Source organism: Chelonia mydas, chromosome 1 (assembly GCF_015237465.2).
Source record: "Chelonia mydas isolate rCheMyd1 chromosome 1, rCheMyd1.pri.v2, whole genome shotgun sequence".
NCBI lineage: Eukaryota > Metazoa > Chordata > Testudines > Cheloniidae > Chelonia > Chelonia mydas.
In genome coordinates, this window is record NC_057849.1 from 331608874 (window position 1) to 331624717 (window position 15844).

The 15844-nt window shown below is 46.2% G+C and overlaps 1 protein-coding gene and 1 long non-coding RNA gene across 9 annotated transcripts in view; one reads left to right on the forward strand and one right to left on the reverse strand.

Annotated features, from left to right (window-relative positions):
* Window position 1: 1 nt before the first annotated feature.
* On the forward strand, window positions 2–14265 carry LOC114019721. Of its 7 annotated transcripts, none has more exons than XR_006292626.1 (5): window positions 6–214; window positions 1728–1846; window positions 10383–10553; window positions 10972–11059; window positions 12816–14265. It is a non-coding gene; the product is annotated as an uncharacterized LOC114019721 (long non-coding RNA). The 7 variants fall into 7 exon arrangements; XR_005223803.2 differs by having other exon boundaries at window positions 7–214; window positions 13233–14265; XR_006292625.1 differs by having other exon boundaries at window positions 2–214; window positions 10383–11059.
* HSPA14 (heat shock protein family A (Hsp70) member 14) overlaps window positions 10316–15844 on the reverse strand; it is a 17732-nt gene continuing 12203 nt past the window's right edge. For both annotated transcript variants that reach the window (XM_037889277.2, XM_037889276.2), the window contains exons 11-14: window positions 13933–14148; window positions 13204–13377; window positions 11424–11494; window positions 10316–11080 (exon numbers count right to left, since the gene is read on the reverse strand). In XM_037889277.2, the coding sequence (XP_037745205.1) occupies window positions 11002–11080; window positions 11424–11494; window positions 13204–13377; window positions 13933–14148 (540 nt within the window). In that variant the 3' untranslated portion in view covers window positions 10316–11001. The remainder of the gene's footprint in view (window positions 11081–11423; window positions 11495–13203; window positions 13378–13932; window positions 14149–15844) is intronic.

Consider the following 15844-nt stretch of genomic DNA (forward strand, 5'->3'; position numbering starts at 1 on the left):
GGCGGCGCGGCCCCGCCCCGCGCGCGTGGGCAGAGAACCCCCAGGGCGGGGGCAGGGAGGCGCCTCGCGACCCGCCCCCAGGCCGCCCGTCGCGGCGGGAGACTCCCGACCCCCACCCTCCGCGCGCGCTCCCGGCCGGCTGGCGTCGCTCCCACGCGCAGCTCTATCCCCCCTTCAGCGGTGAGCACCCCGCTCCGGGGAGGGGCTCTCTAAGGTGAGGCGGGGGGGGGAACCCGCCAAACGCCGACCGGAGTCTCGCCCCTCCCCCCTCCCGCCCGAGCTAACCGGGACTAGCGCTGAAACGTGCTCTGCGGGAGTAGGATCATTTGCCTCCCGTGGGGGCCCTTCGGTCTCGAGTCCAGCCCCGCTTCACCAGCGAGCGACTCCCCTCCCCCCCGTGTCTCTGGGACTGCCCGCGGGCAGGCCGTGTCCCTGGGCGGGGCTGAGCAGCTTTGGCGGGAACGGAGGGTGCTCGACCCCCGCCCCGCTTGACCGCATGGAAACAACGCTGCCCCCCAGCCCAGCATCTCCTCCGCCGCCGCCGCCGCGCCTGCCTGTAAACCGGCGTGTGCACGGACTAGCAACGGCCTGCTGCGGCCCCAGTCCGTCGCCAGTCAGACCCGGCCTGCTGCCTTTCCTCCAGCGGCCCTGGCGGACCGCCTCTTCGCTGGAAAGGCCCTGCGGGGCCGCGGGTTGTGTCCGTGCCCCAGACCCGCTCTCCGGAGGCTTGGGGAGAAGGGGGCTTCTCTTCTGGTTTGGCCCGCCTGAGCCCCGACACCTCCCTCCCCCCGTGAGCAGGTCGGGGTTGGTGCGGCTCTGAGCAGGGGGTTGGACCAGATGGCCTCCTGAGGTCCCTTCCAACCCTGATAGTCTGAGACTCCCCGATTCACTGCTCTAGTCCAGGGGTGGCCAACCCCTGGCTCCCGAGCCAAATGCGGCTCTTCAGAAGTTAATATGCGGCTCCTTGTATAGGCACCGACTGCTTTGGGGCTGGAGCTACAGGTGCCAAGTTTCCAATGGGCCAAGGGGTGCTCACTGCTCAACCCCTGGCTCTGCCCCAGCCACTGAACCCCATAGGCGCTGACTTCCGCTGTAACTGGTGGGTGCTCGACCCCGTCCTTGCACCGCCCTCGCCCAGCCCCCATTCTACCCCTTCCCCAAAGTCCCTACCCCCTTCCTGCCCCCATTCCACCCCCCTTCCCCCAAGTGCCTGCCCCGCCTCTTCTCCGCCTCCTCCCCTGAGGGCACTGTGTCTCTGCTCCTCCCCCATCCCTCCTGGAAAGTCCTAAGTGCTGCCAAACAGCTGTTTGGCGGCGGGAAGCACTGGGAGGTAGGCGGAGGAGTGGGGACGCGGTGCGCTCGGGTGTGGGGGAGGAGGGGAGCTTGGCTGCCAGTGGGTGTAGAGCACCCACTAATTTTTCCCTGTGGGTGCTCCAGCCCTGGAGCACCCACAGAGTTGGCATCTATGCTGCCCCCACTCCACCCCTTTCCGTTCTCTCCCCTGAGCCTGCCGTGCCCTGACTCCTTTTCCTCCCCCCCCAGAGCCTTCTGCATGCCACAAAAAAGCTGATTGGGAGATGCAGGGAGGGAGGGGGAGGCACTGATCCATGGGGGCTGCCAGTTGGTGGGAGGTGCTGAGAGCAGGATGTGGGAGCTGATGGGGGGTTGCTGACTTATTACTGTGGCTCTTTGGCAATATACATTGGTAAATTCTGTCTCTTTCTCAGGCTCAGGTTGGCCACCCCTGTTCCAGTCCATCTTGACCACAACCCACATCAGCAGGTGGAAGAAAAAGTGCTGCTGTTCTGTTGGACTCAAATGCAGCACTTCTTCCCCTTGCAGCCTGGTGAGCGTTGACACCATGTGCCTTGGTGCTATTCACTCTTGTGCTCCTCCTCCTAGCAAGGTGGAGGACCAGCAGGGATAACCTTAACCACTTGAGAGAGCTGAGGGTGGGAATAATCATAAGATTGTTTTCATTTCACAGAGAGTTTGCTTTATTCACTGGTTTGAATGATTGACTTGTAGCTTGGCTGTTTCAGTTAATAAAAATAGTTCCAGGTCCCCTCATTTTTGGAGACTATATAACACTTTCATTTTCTTGTTGAAACAATGATAAGCATGAGCGTTGAGCCAGATTTTTAAAGGTATTTATGCACCTAAAGACACAGCTAGGGACCTATATACCTTTAAAAATCTGTCTCTTTTCCTTGTCCCCAGGAATTAAAGATTGATCTTTAATTAAAGATCATCCTGTGATGAAACCTCTAGGAATATGTCCAACCAAAATCGGCAACCGTATATGATACTTTTGCTCCAAGGCTCCTGATATTTGGTTGCACCAATGCTTTTGCCCACTTACCAAGCTTGCGGGGAGGTTAAAATAGGGATATTATGATCAGTGCCTTCTGGATTTGTCACAGGATTCATTTAATAGTCAGTTCTGAGTAAAATTTTAAATATCTTATTGTGACATGCATTACAATATCCTTCCTTGCAAGAAGGGCTTGCTTTTGAACCAGGCTTCAAATTAATCCAAAACAGTGAAAGCTGGCAGTTCAGTAACATCAGAATTGAACAATCAGAATCTCAGAAATTAGATGCATATCCCATGGTTACTATTTTAAATAAATAACAGAGCCTTTTCTGCATTCAACGCACACATACTTCAGCAATAAATGGTGGCTAAAAAGTTTGCTTTCTACTGCACAGTTCAACGGGGACATTTATATGCCACAACTCTCATTCTTACCATCAAAAAATGTTTGTTTTGTTGTTGTTTTTTTTTTGAAGTAGGAAGTTGCATGTCTGGGGACAGGGAAGAGTTGTTTTAGAATTTAAAAAACTGTAAAGAAAAAGATAGTCACTTTTAGGATCTACTAGCCTGTAAAATAAATTTCTACGGAAATGGTAGAAGTCTCAACACTTGGAACATGTAAACTAGCTGAATGTATTAGTAAATGTACAATAAAAAACAAACTTGCACTGACAGCAGGATGGACTAGGTCTGACAATTAATTATCTCTTACTCTGAAAATGTATAAGGTTGGGGTATCCTTGTGGGACAGTGTTGCTGCTTGGGCTGGGGGTAGGTGCCAGGAATGAAGGTTTTAGCTTCTCTGAGACATTCAGCATAAAATATAGTGCATTGAAAAGGCACTAGAAAGTTAACATTATTTGAAACTATTAGTTTATGGAAGGCACTTTGCTCCACAACTGATTGTTTCCTCTTTTCTCATTACCACAAATTCGTCTCCTGTCCAGTCCTTTTTTCTTCCTTCCCTCCTTACTTGTTTTGTCTCCTTCCTGGGTTCTCCCACTCCTTTCTGCCTCTGTCTTCTTGCACTTAGTTTGCCACTGGGCTCTTTCCACACCCAGAAAAGCATTTTTGCCCTATTATAAAGCCTTAGACTTGGGCAGTCAGTGGATAGGTACTGTGAAAGTAGAATGAATTATATTGAAATTATAATTCATTAAAGAAATGCTGCTTGAAGGGTTTGTTGAAATATAGTTGTCAGGAAGAGAAACATTAAGGAGTGTGAGACAATGGGTCCTCAAACTAATTAACTTAGAGCTCCTACTGAGCTAGGAGATTGGTAAACATTAGTGTGCAAATAAGATATGTATGTATATTTGTCAGTTTCTGCTTCCTTTTGTCTCTTATGTTAAATTGGCTTTCCCTTATCTGTTTAAATAAGTTAGCTTGAGCTTTTGCAGGAGGCTCACATATCTGGGTGCATTGGCAAAGCACTTTGCTAATAAACAAAGTGGTCTGACAAATTTTGTGAGTCTTGAATCTGACTTTGACAGTACCAATTGTTCACGCAAAAAAAAAATTTAAAAGGGGCTTCCAGTTCTTGATCTGTCCAGCAGGAAGGCCCTGGTATCATTCTGGGGACTCAGGTTAATTTCAGAATTCTTACTCTAGTAACAGAGCACTGACCTCCAGTTTGCTTGTTCATTTTTGGGGGGGTCAGGGGATGACAGAGGACTAAACCAGGGCAGAAGTCTTTGTACACTGCTCTACACATATATAAAGATTTTTATCAATAAGTTCAGCTGCCACTGAACAGGAAAGGAAAGGGATAAAAAGTAGGCAATTATTGCTTCTAACTGCAGGCAATCTGTTGCTTCTAAAAAACCTTCTGTGTTTGCTAAAGGAGACAGTCTCAGAGGATTTACAAAGATTGTTTGTGAAAGAACGTATCTAAATTAGTTTATTCATTGTGCTTAGCCAAAGCTGGAATGCTGAAGCTGTTACAGGAAAAAGAGCCAAGATTTTGTTGGATTTTGCAGGACGTCTGTATGTTACCCACATTGTTAAAGCCCTGCTGGTCAATGGCATGAATTTCCCCACCAGAATTTTCAGACCAGACCAGTAACAATTCCATTATATTTGAATACCCTTCAGAAGAGGATCTATTTCCATTTAGCTAGATACCCTGACAAACAATAGGAGCGTATTAACAGTTGTGTGCCTACAATACAGTAAGTCTCATTGCTATTAGCTTAAACTAAAATAATCAGTTCTGTTTTCTTTGTCTGTTGCAAAGCTAAATACATTCAGGAATCACACAGCCACCTCTAGAGTAGGTGCACAGCCAGCACACTGCAGTGGTCGAGAGGTGCCCAGGGCAATTCATTATCTTACCCTGGGATCTGGTTGCCAGCTGTCTAATCGCACAAACCCAAACACCCCAAGGCCCTGCCCCCACTCACTCCAGCCTCTTCCCCCCATTGCTTGTGTTCCCCTTCCCTCACTCACTTTCGCAGGGGTGGGGGCACAGGCTCTGGGCTGAGGGGTAGGGCTGAGGGGTTCAGAGTGTGGGAGGGGGCTCCAGGCTGAGCCTAGTGCAGGGGATTGGGGTGCGGGCTCCAGGAGGGAGTTTGGATGTGGAAGGGGTTCAGGGCTGGGGCAGGGAATTGGGGTACAGGAGGGGGTGAGGGCTCTGGGAGGGAGCTTGGGTGTGGGAGGGGGTTGGGGCAAGAGGTTGGGGTGTGGGAGGGGGTTTGGGGTGCAGGTTCTGGCTGGGCGGTGCCCAGAAGCAGCAGCATGTTTGGCAGGAGCTCCTAGGCTCACGGGTGGCCAGGTGGCTGTGTGTGCTGCCCCTGCCTGCAGGCACCGCTCCTGCAGCGCCCATTGGCTGTGGTTCCCTGGTTCCCAGCTCATGGAGTCCATGCCTGGGGCAGTGCACGGAGACCCCCTGGCCACACCTCTGCCTAGGAGCCGCTGCTGGACATGTCGGCCGCTTCTGGGAGCGGCACGGAGCCAGGGCAGGTAGGGAGCCTGCCTTAGCCCTGTTGCACTGTCGACCGGACTTTTAGCAGCCTAAAATCTCCCAGATTGGCTTCAGTAGCCTCTGGGAGATTGAGTTTTTAAGGTCTTATCCTAAAATCTTGTACACCACAAATGGAGCCCTCAAAGGATCAAGACAAATTTGCCAGGATTTCATCTGCAATTCATTCCACTGAGTCTAGTAATTTGAAACCCAGTGTTTAGATTGCTAAACCATTATAGTCCATTTCTTGTTAGGAAGGTAGGAAGAATTATTGGGAACACTGATCAAGTGCATTTATTTCGCTACTGAATAAAAGTTTTAGATCGTACTATCTGAGTACCTTGCATCCAATGAAGTGAGCTGTAGCTCACAAAAGCTTATGCTCAAATAAATGTTAGTCTCTAAGGTGCCACAACTACTCCTTTTCTTTTTGTGGATACAGACTAACATGGCTGCTACTCTGAAATAGAGTACTAGTTGTCACAGATCCACAGGATTGGTGCTATACCCCCAGCTTTGTAACAGGCTCTAGGAGGAATCCTTTCAGTGTGCCGGACCCCCAAGGGTTCTCACTCGTCCTCCAGGGTAGGCCATGCTACCTCACAGTCTCCTTGAGACCTGTGGGGTTTTAGCTCTCCTGATTCACACTGTGAGCTTTGTTCAGTGAGTCCAACTGACCGAGGCTGCTGGCAGAGACTTATACCAAGTATTTGCAGTGACACTCAAATGGTGGTGTTAAAACAGTAGCGTTTATTATGTCAGCTGGAACACAACATAGGAAGCCCTTGGGGGTTAGCACAGAGAACTGAAAGTTAAAGCATAGACCGGGGTGGGCCACGTCTGGCCTGTCAGACGTTTGGATCCAGCCCTCAAGCTTCTGCCAGGGAGCAGGGTTGGGGGCTTGCCCAGCTCCACCTGTGCCATGGCTCCATGCGGCTGCCAGAAGCAGCATGTCCCCACTCCGACTCTTATGCGTAGGGCCAGCCAGGGGGCTCCACATGCTGCCCCTGCCCCAAGCCCCACCCCCGCAGCTCCCATTGGCTGAGAACCACTGCCAATGGGAGCTGCAGGGGCAGCACCTGCAGACGGAGCAGTGCACAGAGACGCCTAGCCGGTGCCACGGCTCAGCGTAGGAGCCGGAGGGGGGACATGCCACTGCTTCTGGGAGCTGCTTGAGGTAAGCGCTGCTGAGATCCTGCACCCCTGACCTCCTCCCACGCCCTAACCCCCTGCCCCAGCTCTGTTCCCCCTCCTGCCCTCTGAATCCCTTGGTCCCAGCCCTGAGCACCCTCCTGCAGCCCAAACCCCTCATCCCCAGTGCCCCCAGCTGGAGCCCTCATCCCCCTGCACCCCAATCCCCTGCACCAGCCCAGAGGCCCCCCCCCCCCACACACCCTAAACTCATTTCTGGCCCCACCCCAGAGCCTGCACCTCCAGCCAGAGCTCTCACTCCCTCCTATACCCCAACCCCCAATTTTGTGAGCATTCATGGTCCGCCATACAATTTCCATACTCAGATGTGGCCCTTGGGCCAAAAACTTTGCCCACCCCTGGCATAGATCATCCTGGTTAGCCCAGAGCCTAACCAAGCTGTAGTGAACTCCCATGTTCAGGCTCTGTCTCTCTCAGTCTGACCTCCTTGGTCAGTTCCCAGGTGAGAGCCTCCTACCTCACTCCAGCAGCAACCTCTTGTCTCCCCACACTTTCCCAATCCTTTGTTCTTGAGCTGGATCTTTGCTCAGCTTCCCTGCTAAGAAGCAGGGAAATCTATCTCCCTCTGGGTCATTAGTTGCTAGGTGTCAATGCCTGGTGATTGGCTTTTCAATTGTCTTCTTGGATTTTCCATTGATACGGGGTTGGCTCCGCCAGTCCTTTTTAATGACCCATTCAGACAGCTAGGCAACATTCATACCTATATCTCCCAAACAGTCTTTTTTCCTCCACTGAGAAGCCTTTCAAAATATAGGGGAAACTGATGCACACATAGGCTTCATAAAAATTACAGAAAATTCCCAGTGTCTCATCTCTTCCCTCTGCGAGACCATTCTGAGCCGGGTCACTTGAACCAGTGACTCTGAACGGGGAACATCTGATGGGAGATTGGGCTCCTGTCTACACCTGCTAGGCAGCTAGGTTAGTGAGCCCAGGCCTTCTGGAATTGATTCTAGAGGAGGGCTGGCTCCCATCTCAGGCATAAAATCTACCAGGGGGATATTCCTTGTTCTTCTCCCACTGCCAGCACCACTTTTTCCCTGTCAAAGTATGGTTTCATCATATTGACGTGATCAACTTGGTGGCTGTGAGCTGGGGCACACAGTTCCACCACATAGTTCACTTAATTGAATGGTTTGATAACTTAGAAGGCTCATCACAAATGGATGAGAACCATCATTTGGTCTTTGTGCCGGATGAGCAGGTATGCACAGAGTGGTCATACCATTTGTCTGAGGGTGATGTGCAGAGACACAGGTGTACCAGACCCCACATTTCTCCCATAAGCACCACAGAAGGGCTGACATGAAATTATTCCCCTGCTCTGTAAGGACCTCGCTGGGGAGCCCTACTCTACTGACAATGGTCAGCCGTGCGTCTGCCTTGCAAGAGGACAGAGCCACTGCCTTGAGTTTGCCACTCACTAGGTCTGCCACCACCAGAATGTATTTCTTCCCTGACCGGGTTGCCTTGATAAGGGGCTCCACAATGTCCATCGCCACCTTCTGGAAGGGTTCCCTCTATGATGGGCAGTTGTCTCAGGGCTGATTTACACTTACTCCTACCCTCTGACAGGGATCACAGAACTTGCAGTACTGCTTGACTGTATCAAAGGTCTAGACCAGTATGTTCTGCAGCAACTTTTGCCTGGTGCACTGGATCCTCTGATGTCCTGAGAGGGGGACATCATGGGCCAGCTACAATAGCCTCTGGCAGTACCTCTAAGGAACCACAAACTGTCTCCTGATGACCCAAGCCTCAGTGCTGGGGAGGAACCCATTCCCTATACAGGAATCCATTCTCCCACAGGAATCTTACCCTGCAGTCAGCCTTAAGAGAGTTTGCAGCACTGCAGCCTGCCATGGCCCTCAGTTTGTCTAAGGGGGGGATAGGGGAATATCCTCCTGCAGTCCTGTCTGAAATTCAGCTGCTGGGGCAGGGAGTATGACCTGTCCCTCCTTGCTGGCAGGGACTGAAGTCACAAACCTCTTGGCTGTGCCTTGGTTTCCCCCTCTCTGTCTTAGCCCAATGCAGCCCTGTCCCAGGGAAGCACACTCTTCAGTCAGAAGCTCGCTAGCCCCAAGCTTGGTAGTGTGTGATTATGGGTCTGGACAGGGTGGTTCTCTGTGGTTCTGGCTCCTGGTAAGGACCAAGCCATTCTGGGCACCATCTGGCCAGTCATCCAGATAATTTCCCATGAGCACCTTTGCAGGTCCTACACCCCAGCCTTTGTGCACCCTTCCTGGGCACCCCATTTCAGGCACATTCTCGCTATAGGCACCTTAACTGAGGGTTCAAGCTCCCCCTCAGGATTATTCACTGGGCACAAACTGATCTGGGTCCACCACATTGGGCCTTGCCAGCATCTGTGTCCTGGTACCCCAGACCCTTTTCCCAGCCACCTCCTACGGGCATGATAAAGTGATTATGCTCCAGGGTCTGCTCTGCGTACACCCTGTGAATTGGATACACTGGGGCATGAGAGTTGAGACCAGAGGCCTGACCTTCACACTCCCCCAATGGAATAGCCTGGCTTGGAAGCCACCAAACCCGCCCCTCCCCCCCCTCGTGCCACAAGTACGCTGTCAGCCCCAGAGGCCTCATTCAAAGAGGGTCTGAGGGACACAGGCAGCCGCGTAGCATCCTCAAGACCCGCTTCCCCTTCCAGCAGTGTGTCCTCATGACCAGGTTTCCCACTGACAGATTTGAAGTGGTGGGAGTTGGAGCTGAGAGCAAAGGAGCTAGTTGACTGAGAAGGAATGACCTGACCATGGGAATCAGCAAAAGCACCAGGGGAAGCAGAGAAAGCATGAACTGAATATGGAGTAGCAGAGGGAAAACAGAACCTATTGAGGGGTAAGAGGAGAAAGACTCTGTGATGCTAATTCCCACAGGGAGCCTAGATACCAAATTGTTGCCTCAGTTCAAGGAAGGGGTGGATAGAGATGCCTACGTCACTGGCTTTGAAAAGACTTGCAATTTGTACATGGTTGACCCTGTGGACTAGTTCCGCTGTCTCACCCCCTCAATGCCCAAGCTTTAGAGGCATACAGCCAGATTGATAAATTGATACTGGGGACTCTAAACAGATCAAAAAAGGCTCTACTGCTTATGTTTGAATTGACACCTGAGGTTTATAGGAAAAGGTTTTGAGGTATGCAAGATACCCAGAGGTTCAGTCAAGGAGGCAGTTCTGTGGCATGACCTACCCTGGAGGAAGAGTAAGATCCCTTGGGGGTCTAGCACATTGCAGGGTTCCTCCTAGAGACTCTTCCAAAGCTGTGGAGATAGCACCGATCCTGTGTTTCCGTGACACCGTTACCCCTGTTTTACAGATGGAAACGCATCACAGTGAGTTTCAGTGACTTATCTATGGACAGATGGGAAGTCTCTGACAAAGCAGGGAATTGGGTGTGGGTCTCAAGTCTTATCCTAGCACCTTAAGCACTAGATCAGCCTTCCTCTCCAATCCTTCTATTGGTGGCCCTTTAAATGTCAAGGTGAAGTACTACTGCATCCATCAGGGTTATAACTTTAACCATTTAACATTTCTCCCACTTGAATTGAATTGGTACTGATCTGAAATCAATGTGAACTGATATCTTTGAAAATTGCTGGTACTAAGCCTCTCAACTTGGATCCCAAGTAGTGTAAAAACTGCACTTGTCTGGTTAACTCAATTATTATACCTAGTGTACTCTGTAAGCCGCAAAACACACTAAAGTTTCTATCCACCATAAACCAAGTAGTGCTCTGAATTTACCGTACTAGATTTGAAAAAGCTGTCTGCATCCATGCCATTAAGTATAGTGTGCATCAACATGTATATAAAACCATTTTATTGCTATTCCATAAGTAAACAAATACACACGAATGTCTTCCCTCATACAGGTTTTCCATGTAGTGATCACAAAGCCATTTGACATTAGCTTGAACAGCGAAATCTGCACACAGGACTCTCAACTCCAAAAGGGATCACACCTTGCCAGTCTTTAGAAGCAGTTTCATTACTCAAGTTCTGATACAACTTGGTACAAACTTTAAGGACCCAACTACAAACAGGTGACTGATTTTTGCTTGTTCACTGGTTGGCTGTTTATGACTGATGTATCAACAGTTCCAAAAGGGTCTATGTCTCTATTAGGTTATGAGATAGGAAGCAGGAACCCCAACTTAAAATCATATGATTTGAAAAGTCTTCATTCTGTAATAAACCTGTTACTGAATAATAAAAACATTTGGATGTGTCACTTTGGGAAACTTAAATATCGATAGATAGATGGGGATTTGCATTACTCTCTCTATTATCTGAAAGTTTGGGGTGACCTTTTGCATTTGTAACTTAAAAAAAATAAATAAAAGATTTGGTGCTGAAATGCTGTTATCTAATTTATTCCAGTCTGCAATGGCTCATTAAAAGTATTTTTTTCTCTCCTTCTCTCTCACACGCACTCACACACACGTACATTTGGGAAACAAGCCAACAAAAAGAGTCTCCTTTCAAATGAAACTATGATGCCACTTCAACAGTGATGACTTCACATTTTCCTGTATCTTGATCTGTGCAGGTAACATGTAAGGATCCATCCCTAAGCAAGAGAGAAATAAATATTTACATATTGTACACCAGAAGTCTTGAAAATAGATCTTAACATAGCATGTATGAAAAATTTTATTTAGGGACATCAAGAATCAACATTAACATGGCTTTTGGGAAAGGCAGAAAAAGATAAACCACAGATTCCCCACAAGTTCATCCCCAGGTTGCGAGAGCCCCACAAATAATTAACTGCTGCTCTTTCTTAGAGAGAAAATATAATCAATTCTCAGATGAAGTTCAGCAGCAGAAAAAGTCTATTTCTCTCAAATGTAGTTTTCATAGGCACTCAGTGAGTTAATGCACAGACAAGGAAATATTTGGATTTCTGGTACCTTTTCATAGTGAGAATAGTTAATATGTCATGAAGACCTCCTTCCTTTTTATCTAAATCCTGGAGTACAATCTGTTTAAAAAAAAATAATAATAAAAGGCTAAAATTGATTATATGCACTGATACAAAGTAAGCTAAGCACATGAACAGATCTAGTGTCCAAATTCCAGAAATACATTCGTCGTTAGGAATGAAATCCCTTGCTCTAACGTTCTAGGCCACTGCCCACTTGCCTATTCTGCTGATGCTGTCTCTCAAGTCTAGGATTTTAAAACAAGAACCTAAACTCAGCCGACAAATTGGAAAACAGTCTGATGAAATTCAGTAAAGACAAATCCAAAATACTACACTTAGGAAGGAATAATCAATTACCCAAATACAAAATGGGAAATGACTGCCTAGGAAGGAGTACTGTCCTCTGGATAAAGAGAAGCAGTAACGGGCTTAATTTGCAGCAAGGGAGATTGATCTTGCATAGTAGGGAAAAACTTCCTAAGTAAGGGCAGTTAAGCACTGGAACATATTACCTAGGGAGGTTGTAGAATCTTTGTCACTGGAGGTTTTATGAACAGGTTAGATAAACACTTGTCAGGCACAGTCTAGATTATACTACTCCTGCCTAAGTGCAAGGGACTGGACTAGATGACCTATTGTGGTCCCTTCTAATCCTACATTTCTGTGATCCTAACTCTCCCAAATGGAGGCGACAAAATCACAAGTACTGCATTTTCCAAAAATAATCAAAATTGTACATGCTGAATGTTATTTATTCTGTTCAGAATTTATTACTGGTAATTTAAGATACAAGGTAGGTTGCAAAACAGTACGTCCATGTGTACGTGCAAGAGAGATCCATACAGGAAGGGCTCAATCCTTCTGTTGAGGTCACTTCATGTAAAGGTAGCTCCTTGAAATGGGAAAGGCTATGCAAGGTCTGATCCTGAAAGGGGCAGCGCACCTTCAACTCCCATTAATTTCAGTATCAGTTGAGCATGCTCATCACCTCTTTTGATCAGGTCCTAAAATACTCACTATGTGAACTTCAAAACACTCCCATTTCCTTCCTAAAAAGCTCAAGTTATGGCAAACCTTTGTCTTTGGCTACTAAGTGGTATGAAAGTACCTCCAGCTAGAGGTGATCAGCACCATGCAGAGTGCAGACCAACTAAGTGTGCTTTTTGTAGGAGGCATTTCTTCAAGGATTCTGTTGATTTGCAGTCAAGTGCTCTATCCACTAGGCTAACATTGAATCCTCGCCACTACTCATCCAGGGAGTATTAGATGTACCTGACTGATTTTTAATACTTCTGATTTAGAGAAGTTGAATACCATGTAACGTACTGTGTGTTTTTTTCCAAAGCAATATTTGAAACTAAGATCCTATTCAATCTAGGTGGACTTGAATAGATCTTGTAGCACTGTGTGTGCTATTTACCCCACCATTCCTGGCCAAAAAGTTCTCTCTTACCACTGTGAAGTACGTTGCTGGGCTGGTTGCTTGCTGCATTTCAGCAGTGCTCTATATATGAGCAGCCTGCAAAGCACTTGCAGGATTCTTCAGCTTGATAAAGGTGCTAGGTAAAGGTAGAATTCCTTTTTTAAAAAATACTTTGCTTGGAAAGTCAGTATGATCTGTTTATGGGAATGATTTAAAAGCAATTTCTAGAGAGATTGGTGTAGGGACTTCCACTCCTCCAACAAAAAGTCTGTTTTTGTACATCCACTGAATTTCCAAATAATTCACAGCAAGAATTTTATATTAACTTCTTGTATGTACTCACCTGTGCAAATTTGTCTTCCTCTTTTGCAGGACTTTTCCCTAGAGACTCATATAGTTCAAGACATACAGAGGAATTATTTCCTGGGGCAAGTAGTGTGTGCTGCCTTCGTGCTGGCAAGGGAGTTCCTGATGGAAACAGCACTGTGAATTTGTCAGTCCCCGATTCATCTACACCCTAACAAACAAGAAAAGTTGGCATGACATATCTAATCTCTGAACTTTACAGGAGTTCACATTTAAAGACATTTGAGTCTAGAGTTTTATTCGGCTCTACTCAATGGGAGTTAAGCTAGCAAAAACTGATTTTTAATTATCAGATGATAGCTACATACAGTGGTCTCTGCTTAAAAGTATAATTCAGCATTAATACTCACTACCATGCTGCAGCATTTGCCTTTGTTGTATTTGAAGCATTTCCTATTGCAGCTATAGGAAATACTGCACACGGAATGGTAAATTCAGCTATTATAGCATAGCAAGGATTTGATCCAAAGCCCAATGAAATCAACAGGAGTATGTCTATTGATTTTGATAGGCTATGGATCAGGCCCTACATATTGATTTATTTAGTAGGAAGTTGCAATGTAATTGCTAGTGCTAGCATGGTTATTGGAGACTACCACCACTGTAAATCAATGAACATAACATTTCCAAGTGAGTCACCACCAATATTGATCCATTTTTGCATTAGTGGAGTAAAAAAGTTTCAATATTAAACTATGAGACTTACCTTAACTAGAATATCTTTGGCAGAACACTCAATAGATAGTGCCTCCTCCTCTAACGAGAGGTTCTCTTTCCCTACTAGGATCCCTGCTTCTGTGGCTGCCCCAATGGGAATGACCTCATCTGGTGTGATAGAATTCAGCAGCTCCACAGCTGGGAAAAGGTCTTTAATCAGCTGTTGTAGCTTTGGAATTCGAGCAGACCCACCACATAGAACTACCTAGAAAATATTATTCCTTAGTGACTTCAGAACTTTACAGAACATAAGTGAACATACAGCTACATTGTGGAAGGTTAAATTGCTCTCTAATGTTTAATGCTCTATGACCCACTGTTTTTTTTTTTTTTTTTTTTTTTTTACACAAACAGAAATACTACAATAAAAAAATATAAATAAATTATTTTTGCCTGACCTCTGGACCCTTAGCATTTGTCTCAAAAGAAAGGCAGCTTGCAAGCATGAAATCATTTCTGGAGCAGGCCTCCTATTGTATCAGTGAGCTAGCTAAAAAATATCATTCCATAAAGAAAAAAAAATTGTTAAAGAACCAATTAACTTCCCCCCTCCTCCCCAAACAACAACAGTGTCTTAGCGGAGGCCAACCTGACCTGGAAATGAAGCAAAAATTCATGACAGCCAACTATTTACATAAAACAGCGCTCAGGGATTTATCAAAAATGTTCACTTTTAAAAAAGACGTCACTTAACATTCCACTTTTATTCACTGAATTTAGTTTCCTTTTAAAAAATGTAAAAAATGTTACAGTTTTCACTTTGTTTTGTGTTGACTCCTCTGCTCACCATTTCCTTTTGTTAGAAATTTTTTTTAAAACACACTACGCTCAGTTCAAACTTGTAGGCACTATTTTAAGTTAGCTTTTCACAGCTTTCAAACCCCTATAGGATACCTTGATGTGCTCTTTTGTCTGAAGTTCCCATTCAAGGATCAGTTCTCACTGTGCTAAGAGCATCTGTTAGTTATTGCAGAACTTTATCTTAGATGCCATCCCTTCTCTACCCTATCACTGAAACTAAACAGACGTTACATGTGCAACACTGACTATGGAAATCCCAGTGGCATGTAGTATTATCCTTTGTGCTGAATAACTGAAAGACTTATTGGCCTCTACTATTCTGCAATATTACTGTAATTGATCTTGGGTTCTGCAATCAGAAGTACTGTGCAAATCTAAAAATTAAAAAAAAAAAAAAAAGAATTTACTACTACTACGTAGTTACTTTGTACTTTACATACCTCTCCATCTTTAAGGTATTTTTAACTCTAGCTAAACAACTCATACTTCTGTGATTTGGGTAAATATTAACCTCTGCCTCACTGGCCCATTAAATTGGGTTAAGTGATTTACTCAGACATGAACTAGAACTCAGGAGTTCCTTCAAAGACATGCGAAAAAGCCCCTCACACACTTAGAGCACAATCCAATTCCCGATGAAGACAAATGCAAAATTCCACAGACTTCAGTGGGTGTTGGAACAGTCCCTTAGCCCTCAGTTATATGATGTACATGGTTTAAGTTTTAAGAATGTTTAAAAACCTAAAATAAACCTATGAAATTATAATAAATCTCCAAGTATATCAAAAATCTTTTAGACAACATTTTAGATAAGGTAAGTACAGCACCCATCCGAGCCTAGGCATATAAAATATTAAAAATAAATAAAACATATAACTGATTTTAGTTTCCTTGAATTGATCAAGGATTTATCATCAATGTGCTACATAGATGAAAAGGACAGTTTTAAACCATAAGGCTTTAGTCACCCTTTAGTTCTTTTATAAACCCAAAGTCTTGTGTGCGCGATACATTCTTCCCTTAATGTGAACACAACACCCCTCAGCAGTAATAAAAGCTACACATATGCAGAGGGTAAACTGTACCTTTAACTAGCATGA